General features: G+C 35.0%; 1 protein-coding gene across 1 annotated transcript in view; it reads left to right on the top strand.

The window, feature by feature from the left end:
* The window catches only part of DSG3 (desmoglein 3), a 50120-nt gene extending 30213 nt beyond the window's left edge, over positions 1–19907 (top strand). The window contains exons 10-16 of the mRNA XM_074208705.1: positions 4441–4580; positions 5335–5556; positions 8741–9007; positions 9667–9806; positions 10284–10347; positions 12436–12656; positions 16745–19907. Coding sequence (XP_074064806.1) covers positions 4441–4580; positions 5335–5556; positions 8741–9007; positions 9667–9806; positions 10284–10347; positions 12436–12656; positions 16745–17440 — 1750 coding nt within the window. The 3' untranslated portion in view covers positions 17441–19907. The remainder of the gene's footprint in view (positions 1–4440; positions 4581–5334; positions 5557–8740; positions 9008–9666; positions 9807–10283; positions 10348–12435; positions 12657–16744) is intronic.
* The last annotated feature ends 569 nt before the right edge of the window (positions 19908–20476 follow it).

Genomic DNA, 20476 nt, shown 5'->3' with positions numbered 1-20476 from the left:
TGAAAAGACTTTGAAGGTCTTGTAGGTCAGGAAATCACACCAGTTTTTAAAGATTGGGTAATGGGTAATGGATAATGAGTAATAAATAATGGGTAAACTTTAACAGGACCTATATGTTGTGAATGAATAAATAAATATTCTTTTAATATTTTTGTACCATTTTAATATTTTCTATAAACTTTATCAACCAAAAAAAAGTCACTATCTGAGTTTCTAAGGGATAAGTAATCACTGTAAGGTCCCTTCCAGCTTAAAGTCTATGACTCTCAATGAAATGAAATAATAAAATAAAGCAGCACTAAGCTGGTAGTAACATTAATAAAGAGAGGAGTGCATAGAGACATTGGAGTACTAAATAAATCCCCTTTATTCCTTATTATTCCCCTTATGAATCAAATAAATTCTAGATTCATCCTTTACAAAGAACTAAATATTCAACATATATCTATGCCCATTTCTAATTATCTGATTTAGTCTTCCTCCCAATGACCTAAAAAGCCCTTTAATTGTTTACAATACAGATATTTAAAGATATTAACATAAATTTAATTCTTTGTGGTCCAGGATTTATTACTTAGAGTCATGTACTTTCCCTTTGTTTATTATAAAATAGATCACAAAAGGGAGAAGGTTTTTTAATTAATCAATCAATAATTTTGTTTTCAATCAAAATTAATATACTTATTATGTTTCAGGCAGTAGGTTAATACAGAGAAAAAGAAACAGTTCTTGTCCTCAAAGAACTTACCTTCCATTGGAACAGATGTGTAAGTGTGGGTATGTGTGTGTACACACATGCACATACAGAATAAATACAAAATCAATACATGGTAGTTTACATATATACATACATATAAATATACATTTACATACATATGCAAAATAAATACAAATTCAATACATGATAGTTAAATATCAGATAGTCCAGTAGGACACTAATAGCCAGGGGATCAGAATAAGCTTCCTTTAGAAGGTGGCAATTGAGCTGTATCTTGAAAGAAGGGAAAGATTCTGAGACAATGTTAGAAGGGGGTACATTTTAAGTAAGATAAATAGTCACTGCTAAGGCATTAAAAGGATGGCTAGGAAGTGCAGAGGTTAGAGCAAGCACTAAGTCTAGAGTCAGGAGGATCTGAGTTCAAATCCAATCTCAGACACTTAATACCTGTGGGAACCTGGACAAGTCACTTATCCCCTATTTGCCTCAGTTCTTCATCTGTAAAATGGGGACACTGGAGAAGGAAATAGAGTATCTCTGCCAAAAAATCTCCAAGTCCAACAGGTCACAAACGGTCATAACTGTATGGCCGAATAAGAAAAAAGACATAAATACAACAGATGGAGTGCCATCTGTACAGAAATTGGTTGGATTATAAAGTGTAGGAAATGGAACAATGCCAATAAAATATATGAACCTGGCTGTGAATGATTTTAAAAGTTAAACAGAGGAGTTGTGTTGCAAAGCAGCAGGTAGCTACAAGCTATAATTTAGTTTCAGTTCGAATAGGAAAAGAAATGACCTCGTTTCAGGTTATGAAATAATAAGATTAATATTCATCTCAGTAAGATTATATCTGTAAAATCACATCACAATAAGATCACAAGTCACAATAAGATAATCTTACCACAATCAGTCATCACCTTTAAGGGATCAGCAACTTCTAGATCCATACTTGCTGGGGAGCCCCAGGAACAGATCTCCCGAGCCTTGCAGGGAAAATTCCAAGACTGTGGTCCATCCCGTGGGGGAGGGTCCAAAGAACAGCCCCTGGTCTTCCAGTTTAAAATAGTCTCCAAACAAAAAAGGTTCTACGCCAGGCTGTGTGATCTGCTTCGGGTGGCATTTTCAGGACCTCGGGAACTGAACATCTGGAAAATACTTCAAGGGAATATTTATACTTAGTGAGAATGACCAGTTTCCCCCAGTCTACTCATTTCCCAGCCCACTTGCATAATTAGGCTTGGACTTAAGTTATCAGTTTGAGGTCAAATAATGAACAATTTTCAGTGAAGACAGTATGTTTTTATATTCCCAATACAGGAGTATAGTTTTTCTCCTAGTGTCGCTAGGTACCTACTTGAGTTTAATGAGGAGAGAAATGACATGGTTAGAAAATCATTTTATGAGGCAGCCAGGTGGCGCAGTGGATAGAGCACCAGCCCTGGAGTCAGGAGGACCTGGGTTCAAATCCGACTTCAGACACTTAATAATTACTTAACTGTGTGGCCTTGGGCAAGCCACTTAACCCCATTTGCCTTGCAAAAACCTAAAAAAAGATTATTTAAATAACATTGTAGAACGTAGACTCAAGTGGAGATTCAAATTAGGAAGAGTAATTAGGAGAATATTGCAATAGTCTAGACAAAAAAAAAATGATGAGGGCCTGAAAGTCTTAGGTGTGAGAATAGAGATGTCTGGTGCTTGAGATGTTGTAGAGGTAGAGATGGCAACACCTGGCAACTGATCAGATATAGGGAGTGAGGGAAGGTTCAAGAAGTCAACACTTACCCTTAGGTTATGAACATAGGAGACTTGAAGAATGGAGAAGCTCTTTTTTTTTGGGGGGGGGGGGTTGCAAGGTATTAAGTTAAGTGACTTAAACCAAGATCTCACAGATAATTCTTAATGTCTGAAACCAAATTTGAACTCAGGTCCTCCTGACTCCGGGGCTGGTGCTCTATCCACAGCACCACCTAGCTGCCCCCTGAGAATGGGGAAGTTCTTGACAGAAATAGGAAGTTTGGAAAGAGTAGATTTGGGAAGAAAAGTTAGTAAGTTCTGTTTTGGAAGTGCTAAGGTTGCGCTATCTCCCGATCATCCAGTTTGAAATGATCATCAGGTTATTTGTGATTCAGGAGTGAATTCAGGAGAGAAGAAAAAAAACTGGAATTAGACAGATATATGAATCATTTGTATAAAGATGATAACTAAACCCATAGGAACCTAATGATGTAAGAAAGACAGACAAAGAGAAGGGTGAGAGAGACAAACAAGGATAGAGAAAGAAAGAGAAATAGGAGGCAGAGAGAGGAGAGATGAAAGCAGAAGGGGGAAACAGACAGAGAGCTAGAGGAAAGAGAGAGGAAGAGACAGAGAGAAAAAGAGGGAGGATAGAAAAACAGAGAGAGAGAGAGAGAGAGAGAGAGAGAGAGAGAGGAGAGAGAGAGAGAGAGAGAGAGAGAGAAACTGGGAAACAAGAGAAAAAGGATTGAGAAAGAAATAGAGAAAAAGAGACAGAGAAAGAGAGAGGGAGGGAAAGAAAGAAGGATTGAGAAATGGGGAGAAGGGAGGGAAGCAGAAGAGCAAGTACAAGAGAAAAGGGAAAAAAAAGCTTTAGACAAATCTTGGGATGATAGAGATGCCCAACAAAGGAGAAGTCAAGTAGGAAGAGAAGCAAGAAGGAATAATACCACAAGAATTCAAAGAAGATAGAGTACTGAGAAAGAAAAAGTTTGTCAAAACTGAAAGAAGGTTTTTGATAATAGAGATTCTGGTAAAAAACAAAAATAAGATAAAATAAAATAAATTTTTAAAAAAGAGATCACAGGCAACTTTGGAGAGTGATGAGGTCAAAAAACAAATTGTAAACAGTTGAGGAGTGAGTAAGAGAAGAGGAAGTAGAATCAATTGGAGGAATATTTTTCTAGATATTTGGCTAAATAAAGGAAGGGAAAAGTAATAAAATAGCTTGAAGAGACAATGGGAGGAGGAAATGAAGGCAGTAATGAGGGAACCCATAAATTGTGAGATGAGACAAAGAAAGAGTGATCAAGGCAGTAATTAACCTTCATGAAAACAAAATTATCCTTTGATAACATTATTTTGCATATAACTAATTAATAATTTAAATTATTTCATCTTGGAAATGTTCCGCAAAACAAAGGTTTCTTTTTAGAAACCAATTGCACCATGAAACAAAATGTTTACTTTCTAAAATCATTTTATTCTTTCCAATGTTTATTCTTTCCAATGTGGATATGGTCAAGGTCATCAGATCCCTCAACAAGGCCACCTTTGAGTACTATTATAATTATAATTCATTAACATGAAGAAAAAAAACAGAAAGCCAGGTCATATTAGACATTTAAGGATTGTGAAATTACATTTCTTTAATAATTTGATAAAATAGTTTTATTCAGTTCAATTTGTTTCTCTAGGGTTAAGATTTTTGTTCATTATAATTAGGACAAATAAAAATTCATTTTTTGTTCTTTCTATTTATATCACTATAGTTATGATACATTATTATTCCCTGGTTTTGCTAATTTCACTCTGTATCCATTTAAATTTTTCCATGATTTCTGAATTCTTCATACTTATGCTTTTTTCAAATATTAATGCTATCCAGAAAATGTAAAACTATAGTTTTAAATTTATAATATGTAGCATTTTATAATTGTAAGAATTCTCAGGGTTGTTTTTTTTCCCACCAAAAACAGGTATGCATTGGGACATAATCCTGGTGGTATGTTAGTGATTGATTCAAAGACTGCTCAAATTAAATTTATCAGAAACCTTAATCGAGATTCAACATTCATAGTCAATAAGACACTCACTGTTGAAATTCTGGCAATAGATGGTAAGAAAAAAGATTTCAATAACTTTTGAAAATATCAGTATAATTTCATTAAAATTAAAGATTCTGAAAACCAGATCAGCAAAGTCATTGGTGTTCAAAGTGTGTTAAATAAACAAATGATATTTCCTTTTGACATGCATTTGATATGCACAGTTTTGGAGCCAAAAATTGTCTTAAAAACAAAATGCTGAGTCTGTTTTCCTAGGCTACACTACTGTGAACAACCCGGTTTTAAACAAACAGATGGATACTTGGCAGCTAGGTGGTACAGTGAATAGAGCACAGACCCTGGAGTCAGGAGTACCTGAGTTCAAATTCAGTCTCAAACACTTAATAATTGCCTAGCTGTGTGATCTTGGGCAAGTCACTTAATCCTATTGCCTTAAATAAATAATTTTTTTTAAAAGATATATACCACCTATGTGAATTTAAACAAGGGAATTTATCTCTTTAGGCCTCAATTTTTCTCATCTGTAAAATGAAGGGTTTAGACTTAGATGGTCTCTAAGTTTCTTTCCTATGATCCTTGCTTCAAAAAATGTTAAAATAATATACAATATAATTTAATCATAGGAGCTGCCCAGCTGGGTGTATATATAAAAATCAATCTGATTTGGAAATTGAAGAATTTTACAATTTTAATATTTGCTAATAAAATTTCTAATGGTCAGTAAGACTCTGTAAGGACATTGTATCTTAGTATACCAGCAGTTGCTTTTTACATTTCTTTAATTCCACAATATTATTGTTACAGATAGCACAGGGAAGACAGCAACAGGCACCGTATTTATTAAAGTTCCAGGTTTCGATGAAAATTGTCCTAAAATTTTCGTTGACAAGAAAACGGTTTGTAATTCATTTGCATCAGTTACTGTCACAGCTAAGCCTCTGCAAAACCAGCCAGACACTAGACCCTTCACCTTTTCCCTGGCTGAACCTCAGACTCCAGCCATGTGGAGGATTACAACAATAAATGGTGAGTAAAATGAATTTATTTTAATTTGTTTCAGTTACCAAGCATTTAGTTTCTCTTCTTCCCACCTCTCTACCCCTAAATGAAAAGAAAAAGAAAATCTTTAAAACAAATAGTTGTAGTCAAGCAAAACAAATTCCCATGTTGGTCTTCTCCAAAACAATATCTTTTATTCTGAATATTGAATCTATCACCACTCTTATCAGGAAGAAGAAAACTTGGATCCCTGGGTATTGTCAAACAGTGGTTGATCATTGCTCTTATCAGGGGTCTTAAATCATTCAAGTTTGACTTTGCAATGTTATCATTTTTAGTGTATTAGTTGTTCTCCTGGCTCTGTTCACTTCACTCTTTCATTTCATATGTCTTTGCAGCCTCTTCATTTTAAAAGCTTGGAAATGTTCAAGAATTCTGTGTAGCACTCATTTGAAATTCCCTTTTGGTATTTCTTATGGCAAAATAATATTACATTCATAAGTCATAATTTGTTCAGCTATCCCCAATTAATGTGTGCTCCTTTACCATTTAGTTTCTAGATCTTTAAGGTCACAAAAAGAACTACTATAAACAAAATATGAATCATCCATTCATAAATAAAAGTTACTTCTTGTTCATTTCCAGATCATGGCAAGAGCCCTTTTAGTAGACTTATCCAATTACAACTGGAAAACCCCTTAAAATTCAAATATGACTATCCCATTGCCTGAGAATGAGGGAGTGTTTTAACACAATCTTCCCATCACTTCACTTCTGTGGTTTAAAAAAATTCTTTTTAATTTTCACTGGCTCCTTATCGTCTACCAAAATAAATCTGCTGATATGGTTTATGTGATGATTTGATTATTATTGATATAATACCATTTTCTACATACTAATTTCTTTCACCCTTTATTGTTGATGTTGTTCTTCTCTATGATTGCCTCTCTCTACACTTTCTCTGATGATCTCATCAAATCTTGTGGTTGCTCTTGTGCCATCTATCCAGCTCTCTCCTCATATTTCAGTCAAGATATCTGCTGGAGATATCTACCTGTAATGATGGTATATCAAATCCAATAGATTCAAAACTGACTGCATTATCTTCTTCCCTAAATCTAATCTTCCCCCTAACTTTTCTATTTCTAGTGATCATGCCACAATTCCTCCCAGTGACCTAAGTTCATAACCATAAAGCCATCTTTGACTCTAGCCCTTCTACCACCCCTCATATCTAATAAGCTACCAGGTCTTATTAATTAGTCCTTCCTTCACAATATTCCTCCCACCCATCCCCTACTTTTGGCTCCCACTATGAATGTCATATTAAGTGCTGTTAGGGACTGCTGTGTGGGAGTGCTATGAACCTTCATCACCTGGTGTCCTTGAGCACCTGAGCCTTATTTTACTAAGTGCCACGGGAGAGGGAGTGGATTGAGAGACTGGGAAGGATATTTAAGCACTGGTATTTAGTTCAATAAATGGAGACCTTGGAGTACTTGGGGATCTTGGAGAACTTGTCATCCTTGTCTCCCGCCCCTTCAACACTCTCCTGGGGAAGATTGAGGGAGTCCTGAAATGGACTCAACATATGGCACCCGAACAGGGACTCAACAAAGTCCCTTGACTTTTTTTAGATAGATTTCTATATGATCCTTCTAACTGCTCTAGACTCTGTTGCTTCTAATCCTTTCTTCATCCTACTAGTTATGTAATATTCCTGCCTAAGTCTGATCAAGTCACTATTCTCTTCAAAAACTTGCAGGCTCTTCCTATTGCTTCAAGAGCACAAATATCTGTTGCTAGTTTTCAAGACCTCCTACAATCTAGTCCAAATCTTTATTTCCAGACTTATTTCATGCTGTTTCCTCTTAGATATCCTATGTTCCAGGTAGAATGGACCACTTTCCATTACTTTTTCTCATTCAACATTTCTCCATGCCTTTGACCTTGCTAATGTGATCCAACAAGTCTAAAATATATTCTATCCACTCCCCCTATACCTTCATGTATTGAAGGCTCTCCCATTTTTCTAAGTACAATTCAAATGGGTAACTTCTCCATGAAGCCTTACCTGACCTTTCAGGTAGAAGTAATCCAAAATTTCTTATACCTCCTTTGTACATAATCTGCTCTCCCTTGAATCAGTTATATTTGTACATTTCTCCTATGTCCTCTCTCCTTGAAAGTAGATTTGGTACCACACCCTTCTTTGGATCCTTAATATGTCCACCATAGTTTGAATATGATAGACATTCAATAAATATTTGTTAAATAAATTATCTTCTCCCACCAAGTCAAGAGTACATATATGTACAGAATACATATGTTCCAGTTCCAAAAAGATTATTTTAGTACAAGAGATTTAGTGCCACTTTGAGCCAAAAGTCTGTGACCAATCTCTCTCCTCTCTCTCTCTCTCTCTTTCTCTCTCTCTCATAGATGGATAGATGGATAGATGGATAGATGGATAGATGGATAGATGGATAGATGGATAGATGGATAGATGGATAGATGGATAGATAGATGGATGGATGATAGATAAAGGTATATGAGAGAGAGTAAGACAGAAACAGAGAGAGAAACTTGCTTAGTTTCTCTTAGCAAGGATTACTCTTTGGAGAAAAAAAATAAAAATAAAGTTCTACTTCAATTTTCCAAATGATTATTTAAGAATGAACAGATCATCTCAATTTCTTCTTAGATTTTCCATTCACTATTCTGTTCTCCTGAAAATTTAATCAAAGTAAATATGGGGAGGAAAGGTAGTGGGAGAGTTGGACTAAACTGCTTCCTCTTACTCTGGTATCTTTGCTAGTTTCTAGACCATTTAATTCAAACAATATCATAAGGATTTTAAGACTTTCCAGGAATTTTACCAATTCAGCATGGTATGTCTCATGAGTTATGAACAATAAAAAAATCATAACCCAGGGACCTTTGGTGATAAGACTCTCTGAATTAATCTTAAATGGTCTTTAGTCTATACTTTGTCATAAGGCAAGAATTCTGTGTAGCACTCACAACAGTTGGTGCCACAGTACAATTTAATTGATCAAGGGTTGGTTCAATCTCCCAAGGAGGTATGAGACAAGTATTTAACTAGCAGAACATTTAGTTTGGCCTCCTTGAATATTATCATAAGAAGACAATTTTAAATTTTAAATTTATAACAATAATCATTATCTTCCGTTGCTTTGTTTCTCTCCAGATACCTCTGCAACTCTGAGAGCCCAGAAAGAACTATCTTCTAGAATATATTCACTCTCTCTCATAGTTACAGACAAGCAAGGTATGAGTTGTGAAGTACCAGAGACTCTGGAATTAGTAGCCTGTGACTGTGATGAGAATCAAAGGTGTTTTGATAAAGTTCCCTTCCCAAAACCTGGTGACAATGAAAGGCAAAGAGGGACATCATCAGTAAGCTTTGGTCCTGCTGGCATTGGTCTGCTCATTATGGGTCTTTTGATGTTGTTGTGTAAGTATTACATTCCATTATTCTATTCTAGTTCTAACATGGAAATTTAATTGAACATTTCCAAGCTTTTAAAATGAAGAGGCTCATTTTGGAAACTTCTTTTTGGAGTCAGAAAAACCTAGATTCAAATCCTGATTCAAATATACATTAATTGCAAGATACTGGGGTGGGGAAGAAGGGGAATCACACAATCATTGAATTTTAGTTTCCTGTTCTGTAAAATGAGATTCAAAACACTTCATATGATACCAATAGGCAAGTAGATCATGTGATAGACAGCTGAGCCTGGAATCAAGAAGACTTGAGTTCAAATTATGCCTCAGACATTTGAAGCTAGATAAATCACAACCTCAATTTGTCTCAGTTCTTCACCTATAAAATTAGGATAACAATTAATCTGCCTCATAGGGTTCTTATGAAGATCAAATTAAATATTTGTAAAATACTTAAAATTTAAGGCACTCTATATTATTATCATTATTATTATAGCTAGTTAATTATTTAGTAAATTAACTATTATTATTAGCTAGGAACTAATGAGATTATACATCCAAAGTATTACATGATGCCAGTTATTATGGCTCTCACTGACTTCTTTTGGATGTTCAACTATAGTTTTCAGTTACTTAAAATGATTGAATTTTATTTCTTCCTTATAGTGGTACCCCTTCTGCTTCTATTTTGTAATTGTGGGGCTGGAGGTAAAGGTGGTGTTGGATCTGGATTTGTTCCTGTGCCAGATGGATCAGAAGGAACAATTCACCCATGGGGAATTGAAGGTGCCAAGCCACAAGATAAGGTATGTACCTAGTTTGTAAAATATTCATTTAAATGTCATAGAGAAAACTCAATTTGGGGGGTGGATAGATGGTGCAGTGGATAGAACACCGGCCCTGGAGTCAGGAGTACCTGAGTTCAAATCCAGTCTCAGACATTTAATAATTACATAGCTGAGTGGCCTTGGGCAAGCCACTTAACCCCATTTGCCTTGCAAAAAATCTAAAAAAAAAAAAAAAGAGAAAACTCAATTTGGTTTGAGAAGAAGGGAAGAAGGAAGAATGGAGATCAAAATGGAAATGGTTTGGGGTTCTCATCACAAAAGTTAGAGCCATCACTAAGTCTCTTATAATATTGTGTGAAAAAAATCTGAAAAATAATTTCCATAAAAATGTACTTCATATATTTCTATCATTTGTAAAATCTTATATCAATATGGTTAATGAATGATAATAATTCTTTTTTAATATAAACATTTTTTTCTGATGGTGATTTGTAGGAGATAACAAATATTTGTGTGTTTCCAAAAACAACCACTGAAAATGAATTCATGGAACAGTCTGGTATGTGAATATTTACATTTTTTTCCTAGACAGTAAATTTTCATTACTGAAGTTGGTTTCTACAATTGTTTGTTCTACACCCTTTCCAATTACATTTTTCACTGTTATCATTTAAAAATGAAGGGTAGCTTCTAGTAGTGAAGAGAAGGCCAATCTGAGAGACCCCCAGAACTACCCAAGATGTGACATATATAACTATGATCTGTGACTGTATAACTATGATCAAGCCTCTTAATTTGTCAGTACACCTCTAAACGTTTCCCTAAGACCATAAACTACCAAATAAGTCCTTCTGGCTTCCAAAAACATCTCAGACTCAACATATCTAAAATAAAACGCATTATCTTCACCAACACTGCAAGTAAAATCCACCTTTCTTCCTAACTTTCCTGTTTCTGTCAAAAATATCACTACCTCAGTCACCTCGTCTGAAAATTTGAAGTAAATCCTCTTTACTCTCCATCTGTCCCCATACCTAAATTAGTCACCAAATGTTGTCTCTATCCAATGCATTCTTTTATTTAAGCTGCATTACTATCATTTTCTCCTTTTAAGTCTAGATAACCAATATAACAATAAAGCAGACCTGTTTTTGTTGCATTTTCTGATTTCTTACTTCCAATTACTTATACTGAAAATTTAACAATCAGCTCCTCTGAACTGGATCAAGCTTACTCTATCACACCCCTACATCTACATCTTTTGCCCTCTGCCTCTCTCTCTGTGTCTCTCTGTTGATCTCTATTTCTATCTTTTTATTTACAGGACTATCACTATTTCAGATTATCATTTTACCTCTTCTTTGGACTTCTCTGGACTATTACAATAATCTCTACCTACCTTCACCAATACATCGTCCCACACCTTTGCCAAATGAATATTCCTATAATACAGATTTGACCACTCTGCTACTCAGAAACCTGACAGCAGCTCCTATTGTTTCTTTGAAAAAATATAAAGTCCTCTATTTGAAATATAAAGTCCTTTCAGAGTTTGTCTCCAGCCAATCTTTAAAGAGAGATTCCACATTACTGCCTTTCATGCATTCTACATTCAAGTCAGTCGATCTGTTTGCGATTCCTTGCACTCAGTACTCCTTTTCCCACCTCCATGAATCTGCACAGGTTGTTCCCCCCATCCCATGCCTGGAAGGTTTTCTTTCATTATCTTCATAATTTTGGAATCCCTGGTCCACTTCAAGTCTTAGCTGAAGTGCTACATCCTTCATGAGGCCTCTCCTGATCTTCCCTCCCATTTCCCCCAAATAAAGATACTTATCTTTAGTTATTTTGCATTTGCTTATCCTATATATTTGATTATCCCTCCCCACTTCAGGTAGAATATAAGCAAATTGAGGGCAGGAACTGTTATCAATTTTGTCTTTGTATCCCTAGCATGTAGCACTGTCCATCTACACAGATAAGGCAGCATTGGTAGAGTGGAAAAAACATTGATTCAGGAGTGAGAGAACTAGGTTCAAATCCTGCCTCTGATACTACCTATATGACCTTAGGCAAATTTCTTTCTGATCCTAAATCTCAGTTTCCTTATCTATAAAATGAGGGGCTTGAACTAAGTGGCTGCCAATGCCCTTTCCACCTCCAGATCCATGATTCTAATCCTACACAGTAGGCATTTAATCAATATCCCTTTACCACCATTTCCATGCCAGGCTGAAATTCAAGTACCTACTTTCCCACTTCCTGCCTTTCTAATGCTGTTTTATGTGTTTTCTTCTTTGAATATAATGAATTGAGGATCGATCTGAATCAGTGGAAGAAATGTCTACACACCAGATTAATAAACTCAAAAGTCCAAACCAAAATTGTCTTTTAAAATTTTTTTCAAATATTCAGCTATAGTTTTCAATTAATTTTATTTTCTTTTAGAGTTCTTTTTGTTCTAGTGACCTACTTCTGTTTCAGACAAATATCAGCAATAAAATGATTATACTTTTTAGATAGAGAAATGCATTTTTCTTTCCCACTGTGGATTTACTTCTTGAATAATAACCCCAGCAATCAAAAGTCAAACAGCAAAGGGTAATGATAAATCACAGTATTGAACATGTTTTCTCCCTGTTTTTAGAAATTTGTACAAATGCCTGTACAGCAGAGACCTTTGAAGGAACTTGTGGTATGGAATTAACGACCAGACATAGGACAGCTTCAGGGTCAGGAGGAATCACATGTCTGGGAGGTACTGGATACTCAGGAACAGTGAGGACAAGACATTCCACTGGAGGAACCCTTAGGGAATGTGCAGAAGTAGCAGTCAATATGCCTTTCCTGGACACCTATTTCTCTCAGGTAATTGAGTCAAAAATTTTGAGGCTACGGGATAATATATCACATTGAAAGGTCTTTTCTTTGGCTTCTAATCTGCTTTTGCAATGAGCATAACAGAAACTCAACTATCAAAACATTTTTAAAAGCTTATTTATGTCTAATTAACTAAGATTCTAAATATTAATAATACTGGGGCATGATTCTAATGAGGTCAGTGTTTCAGGTTCAGTCCCTATGTGAACCAGGAGAGTTTCATAGAGAAAAATTCAGCTCTGATCCTGCCCAGTACCACATCTCCAGGCCATTTTTTTGCCATTTCCATATTGTCCTGAAACACAATCCCTATTGCCCATTCTTTTTGATGCTCTTTTATGTGCTTTCTTACCCCATTAAAAGATAAACTTCTGTCTAGTATTTTTGTATTCCCCAGCACTTCCATCATTGGATGCTTAATTCAGCCTCATCTGTCTATCATTAGAAAAAAATCATAGTACTCTGCTATGACTTTTTCATTAATAAATACTAGAGAAATAACTGAAATTGAATTCCTTTTTACTAAAGATTATTGCATTCCTATAACTAAAAAACCAGATTTGTTTATATTTAGAGGGATGTGATAGTTTAGGTATAGTTTGTACATAAAATCAAATCGATTTATTTTTGTTAATTTTGATTGATTTTTTTTCCCACAAGACAATGGGGTTAAGTGGCTTGCCCAAGGTCACACAGCTAGGTAATTATTAAGTGTCTGAGGCTAGATTTGAACTCAGGCACTCCTGACTCCAGGGCCAGTGCTCTACCCATTGCGCCACCTAGCCAACCCTATTTTTGTTAACTTTGGAGCCAGATGACCTAGGTTCAAATCTTATCTTTAATATTATCTGTATGACTTTAGGCAAGTCAATTCACCTCCTTCAGACTCAGTTTCCTTATCTGTACTATGAGATAGTTAGACTAGTAATTTCTAAAGTCCCTGTGATTTTTGCTGTGAGCAACCTAGTGAGTAAAAACTTAAAGCCTTCGATGAGGTAGGAATTGCTCTGTATCAAAATCAACACCAGAACTCAGGATTAAAGCTATAGAAATGTATAATTAAGTGGTCTAAGAGATCAGCTAGGTCAAAAAAGAAAGCTCTCTACCAGTTTTGACAATGGTGTGATGAAAAAGAATAGGACTGGAAGCCAAAAGACATAGTGTTTTCCCCTGATGTCACCATTAACTTACTATGCAATTGAATCATTTACCTCTTTTGGTCCAATTTCTTGTCCTAATGTCTCTAAATGATCTAAAACAGTACAGGCAGTCTGGCATTTAGTAACTCAAAAACTTCTCCTTGAACACATCTAGTGATAAGAAAAAAGCTCATTTTCTAACCAAGTAGAATGCTGCATTTGGGAAAAACCATAATTGTTAGAAATTTTATTCTAATATTAAACAGAAATCTGCATCCTTATACTTTGATTCATTGATTCTTCTTCTATCCTCTGGTATTACAAGATGTCTATCCTCTCTTTTACAAGATGATCTTTCAAATATTTAAATACAACTGGCATATCCTTTATTTTTATGTGATCTAATTTTTTCAATTACATGAAAAGATAGTCTTCATCATCCATCTTTTTGCAAGCTTTTGTGTTTCATGTTTTTCTATTACCCTACCTTCCCCCCACACCCTATCTCCATGACAGTGAACAATTTACGTACAATCATGTTTAAAATATTTTCATCTTCACCATATTATGATAGAAGAATCAGAACTAAGGGAAAAAACATGAGAAAGAAAGAGAAAACATAAAAGAAGTTCTAAAAAGTGAACACAGTATGTTTTGCTCTGCAAACAAATCAGGTTTTTTACTTATAGGAAGTCTTTTTAATGTGATGATCCTTAGTAAAAGGGAATTGAATTTCAGTTATTTATTTAATATATTAAGGCAAACATCATAAGCAGCTATAGAAGGCATTTTCCTTAATATCTCTCAAGATTATCCTTAATCAATGAATTGCTGAGGGGAGCTGCTCCCTCAGACTTGATCATCTCATAATGGCATATCCTTTCTAAAAATTTACTTTTCCAAACTGAAAATTCTCAGTATACTGAATCACATCTTATATTGACATAATCTTGAGGCTTCTCACTATTCTGGTCATCATATTTTCAAGGTGTCTGATAATTTGTGAATGCCTATTCTAAAATATGGCACCCAGGACTAAACATAGTACTCCAAATGTGGGTCAACTAGCCCAGAGTGCAAAACAACCCTAACTTCCCTAGAAATTATGCAATGCTTCTGTTGAGGCAGCTAAAATAGCAGCTTATCTTTGGGTGGCCATTCACACTATTAATTCACATGAACAAAAAAACAGAAAACAAAATAAAACAAATATCCCTGCTTATTTCTAATATACTTTCTCTTTAAAAATCTGACTTTCAGTAGTAAAAAGATTTTTTTAAAAAATCTGTGTGGGGCGGCTAGGTGCAACAGTGAATAGAGCATTGGCCCTAGAGTCAGGAGGACCTGAGTTCAAATATGGAATCAGATACTTAATAATTACCTAGCTGTGTGGCTTTGGGCAAGTCACTTAACCCCATTGCCTTGAAAAACTAAAAAAAAAAATCTGTGTGAAATCTTGTGATTTCAATGTTCCCACATAAAAGTAGTGGGTATCTTGCATTAGGCTTAATAAGTCTATCAGTCATCACATATCAACTCTATGATCCATGAAGATAACATATTAGTTAATTATCCATGTCAGATCTACATATGGTTGTTTTAACCCCTCTCAGTAGGGAGTCATCAACTTCCATAATGTTTTTCTTCCTCTTGGATTCTCTAACAGATTTTCCAGCACCTGCTATTTTTAAATCTTCCTTAGCACATGCTTTTATCAAAGATAGTTTAAATTTGCATTTCAATGGGAAGGTTTCATACCTGTTACATAGATTAAGCAATTCAAACCATATTCTCTTTTCCTTTCTCTACTATATCATTTTTTTCAAATTATCATATTCTTGACATTACTATCAGTTACATCCAATTCATCAATTTCCCTCCACCCTGGTTTCCTTAATAGTCATTTCTCCCCCTCCTGTCCATGCCTACTCATCTTATAGTTAAGCTGGAAATATAACTTGCATTTTGTCAACACATCATTGATAAGTGCTTCTGAAAAGAAGACAAATATAGTACAAACCTTTTGATCATTATATCAAGGCTTCTGGTTTCTGTGGTTTTTAAAGGTCTGGTGCTTTACAACTTTCCTTTGAAATCCTCTTTTAAAAGTGCAAAAAGTACACAATCATTTCTTAAGACATGGACAGTTCCTTTTAGAAAAATGGGTCATTGGGTATAGCATGGAAACATGTAAAAACTATCAGACTGCCTCTGTGGGGAGATGGGGGGAGAGAAGTGAGATTGGGGAGGATTGTAAAACTCAAAAAACAATTAAAAAAAAAAGAAAATTGGGTCACTGGAACATCAAGCTCTATTTGAAGTCAACTCTTTGGAAAACTATCTGAAATCTGTTATTTTTTTGGGGGGGAGGTGTTTGTTTTTTGTTTTGGCTTGTTTTTGTACTAAGAACCTTTTACCAGAAAAATTTACTTTGACATAGGTGAGCATTCAGATTAAATTTTTGTCATTACATTTTTGTTAAGATGTAAAAGTCTCTGAAAAAGTTGAGTTCTAAAATTATAAGAAGACTATACCTATTACAAAAATATAGTTCATAAGGATCAAGAGAGATAGGACCATAGAGACCATCTAAACCAATATTTTTATCTTTCAAATTTCGAAGACCTTTGTTATTTCTAAAAGCTTAAAAACTCTGCCTTTTCCCCATCCCCAACAAACTCTCACAATTTCTTATCCCTGGCAACCTTTTCTTGGTAGCCAGACAATTATCACATCTGTGGTAAATATCAACCACTTCTGTTTCGAAGCACCAATGTCTGTACAAAGGAGTCTGAAATATAATTTGCATTCCAAGGATATGATTCCAGTTTAAACATTGAAGGTTTTGCTTGATCCTGGAGAACATTAGGACCAACATGTGATCAAACTAATTTTTAAAAATACTTCATTTTTTTCTCTATTTTTCTCCTTTTTTAGAAAGCATTTGCCTATGCAGAGGAAGATGATGGCCAAGGAGTAAGTGACTGTCTCCTAATCTATGATGATGAAGGAGAAGAACCTCCTAGTTCTCCTGTAGGCTGTTGTAGTTTTATTGCAGATGATTTTGATGACAGCTTCTTGGATTCATTAGGGCCAAAATTTAAGAAGTTGGCAGATATAAGCATGGGTATCAAGGATGAAACCAAACTCTCTCAGGAACCTGGGAAAATAAACATTACTACAACTGAAAAACCTGGATCACAACCTGCCATGTCCACAAATGCTAACTGTCAGCCTCCCACCAAACTTACCTGTCAACTTCCCACCAATGTTATCTGCCAGCCTACCACTAATGTGACCTGTCAACCTGCCACAGGACCAAGTCTCTATAGCAATGAAACTTCAACTCTCTCTGCTTCTGGGTGTGTCTTGCAGCCTGCAATTCCAATACCTGATCCTCTGCTTCAGGGTAATTTCTTGGTGACTGAGTCTTATACTGCTTCTAGTTCATTTTTGCAGCCTTCAAGTGTAGTCTTTGACCCTCGGCTCACAGAAAACATGATAATGCCAGAAAGAATGATTTGCCCCTCATCAGATGTTTCTGGCATTCAAGTCAACTTACATGATTCTACTCTGTTAGCAGGGTCGTGTAATGTGACCTGTACAGAGGATCCATGTTCTCGATTGATATGACCAAAATTAATTGGAGTGAAATAATGACCAATTGGCCATTTTGTCCTACTACAAAGCCCAAAGACATTAATGACTTTTTAAATCCAATAAGTAGTATTGTTACCCAAATTTTTAAACTCAGACAATAATATGTTGTTAGGGTTGATATAAAAATATTACTTGAATTATGGGGATTCTGACATCCAAAAGAAACCTAGTAACCAGACAAAACTGTGAAGAATCATTCTCTTCTTGCAATGTCATTTAGGGCAGCATAGCATAGTAACACATAGGGGATCAACCACAGAGTCTAGAAGACCTGGGTTCCAGTTCTGTCTCTATGAATGATAGTGGGAAAGTCATTCAGTCTCACAGTCTTCCCATACTACTTTCTTAGACACTGTTAGAAACAGGTTGTCCATATATATTGTGTAGAGGGAGTTCCGAGATCAGACCTCCATAAATTAGACATATAAAATTAAAGTCCTTACAAAAAAAATTAATGAAAGTAAAATTTTGTTTATACTTCCAAAAGCAACAGAGGGCTCAGCCCCCAACTTTGAAGGCAAGGAAAATGGGTTTCTTCTTGACTATCACCCTTTCCTATGCCTTACTATGTTGTAAGCGTCAAAAGCTATCTTCAGAAGTTTCTAGGAGAGAATAGTATATGATCAATATAGACTATCTCATCTCTTGGTGTTGGGAGACAAAATTTGTGCAAAATTTATATGTTGTTATGCATTGAATTTGTTAGATATCTCCCAAACTGATCAGAAAATAAGCAAACTGTAAATTAAGGACATGCTAAAATATTTAGGAAATTTCACAGGTATGTAAGCAAAATGTTGATTTGTGAGTAATAATTACCATGTTCTATCACCTTGAAAGAATTCAAAGATTCCAGTTTAATTTTACATTTATAGCTTTAAGTACTTATTGTGATAAAGGTAAATATGGTGATAGTCTTTGAAAAATTGCTCCATTTGAAAAAGTGTTCATGGAAAGATGTCATCTATCATGGTGGTCAGCTAAAAATATAATTGGATGACATGAAGGTTCTCATAATAGGTAACCCCTGATTATGATAGAAATGTTCATGGACATCCTAAACAACATTTCAGAAAAATTCATTACCAAATCACTTTGTGATAAATCACATGGATGTGGCAAGGCATTAACAAGACCACAACACTTTTTAAATGCTAGTGGAACTAACTCTATAGCTATGATGATTACAGCAATTTTGTGCCCTTCCAGTGGTAGATGAGTTGAGCTTTGAAAGGTTAGAATATATTGCCAAGCAATTGAAGTCATTCTCTTAATTTTTCAAGCCTTTCCATTCATTCAAGAAATTCAACCTTTAGATTATAAAGATTGGTATAGTCTACCTTCTTATGCCCACACCTTATCTGAGCCTAAGACATTATTGTCAAACTCCATTACTTCTAATTTTTTCATAAAATGTAAAACATTTGCATTTCTCCTCATTTTCTAGATATATTCAAATATTTTGTTACTTTCTTCAGATTCAATGAAAAATAATAGAATTTGAAAACTGCATTTTATAGAATTGTTCTCTGTAGAAGAACATCAACTCTAGAGGAGAATGGACACCCTGTAGTTCTCTCTCCCATGGTCCTTAATAAATATTTGAGCATTAAATGAGTGAAAAGACATACAGTGCAATTTGATAAATATTTACTGAAGGTCTTCTCCATTTACCTACTTCATTCATTGAAGACACAGAAGTTGCTTACCTTGAAGCACAAGAGTGCCATTGTGGATATCAATGCAGTTCTCAAGAGAAAGTTGACAAAGCACTCTCATTGGAAAGACAATCAAAAAGAAACTGGCTCTAGACAGCTTTGGTACAGGAAAGTGCACAGTTCTTCATCACTGACTAAAGTGTCTAGGCACCTTTAGGATATCTTTACCTCCTTCCTAAACCTATATCTGACTTCTTATGTAATAACAATGCATTTCATAACATTAACAAGGAACAGAAGAAACAATAGGAATTGTATAGCATAATGGAAAGAGTACTGGATTATGAACCCAAATATGTGGATCATCATCTTATCTATATCATTAACCTGCTGTATGAGACTTCCAGTGCCCCTTTTTGACTCAGTTTCTCTATTAACAAAATTAGGTTGTTGGACTAGGTGATCTATAAGTACTTTCTGGTTCCCTAGCTTTATGACTACTTGGGGGGGGGGGGGGAAGGTTTCGGTTTGTTGTGGGGAGTGGAATATTGTTTAAATGCAGTGTTTATATAATTGAAAAATTAAGATGAATTGTGTTTTTTATTAGAAAAAGTGCTATTCTTTGAGTCTGTAATGTAGCTTTGAGCTTCCATGTTGAATTAAATTCAACACTGTTTCTTTTTTTGGTACTTTTTCACCAGAGTAAAAATTGAGGTAAAGACAACAAAGAAAAAAAATTGGTATTTTTATTTGTATGTATTATTAATTCTAAATAGCAAATGTACATCCTTTAACAATGGATCTTTGTTATATTAAAATATTTTTGTCAAATATCTCTTTGTGAATATTTTCTTAATTATTTTGTATAAGCTAAAACATTATATACAAATCATAATTTTTCAACTTAAAGTTACAAGAAAATAAGGAGAAACCACTGTGGGTGGAGAGATCTGAAACTAAATGGTGATTTTTTAAATCAACATTTCACTCTTTTCTCAAAACTTCACTGAGCAAAATATAAGCACAGGGACAAGGATAGGCAGGCTCTGTTCCTGCCCAGACTACACTGTGGATAGTCAAGTGAAAAAGCTTATAATAATAAGATGAAAGTAGTTCCTCTTTTTTTTCTTTTATAATCTGTCATTAGGCAAAACCCTGACATTACATTGGGAATGTGTCATTGAAGTGAATATACTCTCAGGTCTGATGTAGATAAGGTCAGGGAAAGGGGAAGAAAAGAAAAAGAAATTACCCCATTGTGCTAGAGCAATCTACCAAACTCAGGTGATTTTGCAATGGACCTGGATTGTATTCAAAGAACCCTTTTGACTATTGTCAAAAGTACCTAGTT

The sequence above is a fragment of the Macrotis lagotis genome, chromosome X (genome assembly GCF_037893015.1).
Source record: "Macrotis lagotis isolate mMagLag1 chromosome X, bilby.v1.9.chrom.fasta, whole genome shotgun sequence".
Classification (NCBI taxonomy): Eukaryota; Metazoa; Chordata; class Mammalia; order Peramelemorphia; family Peramelidae; genus Macrotis; species Macrotis lagotis.
This window is presented reverse-complemented; position numbering and strand designations above follow the sequence as displayed.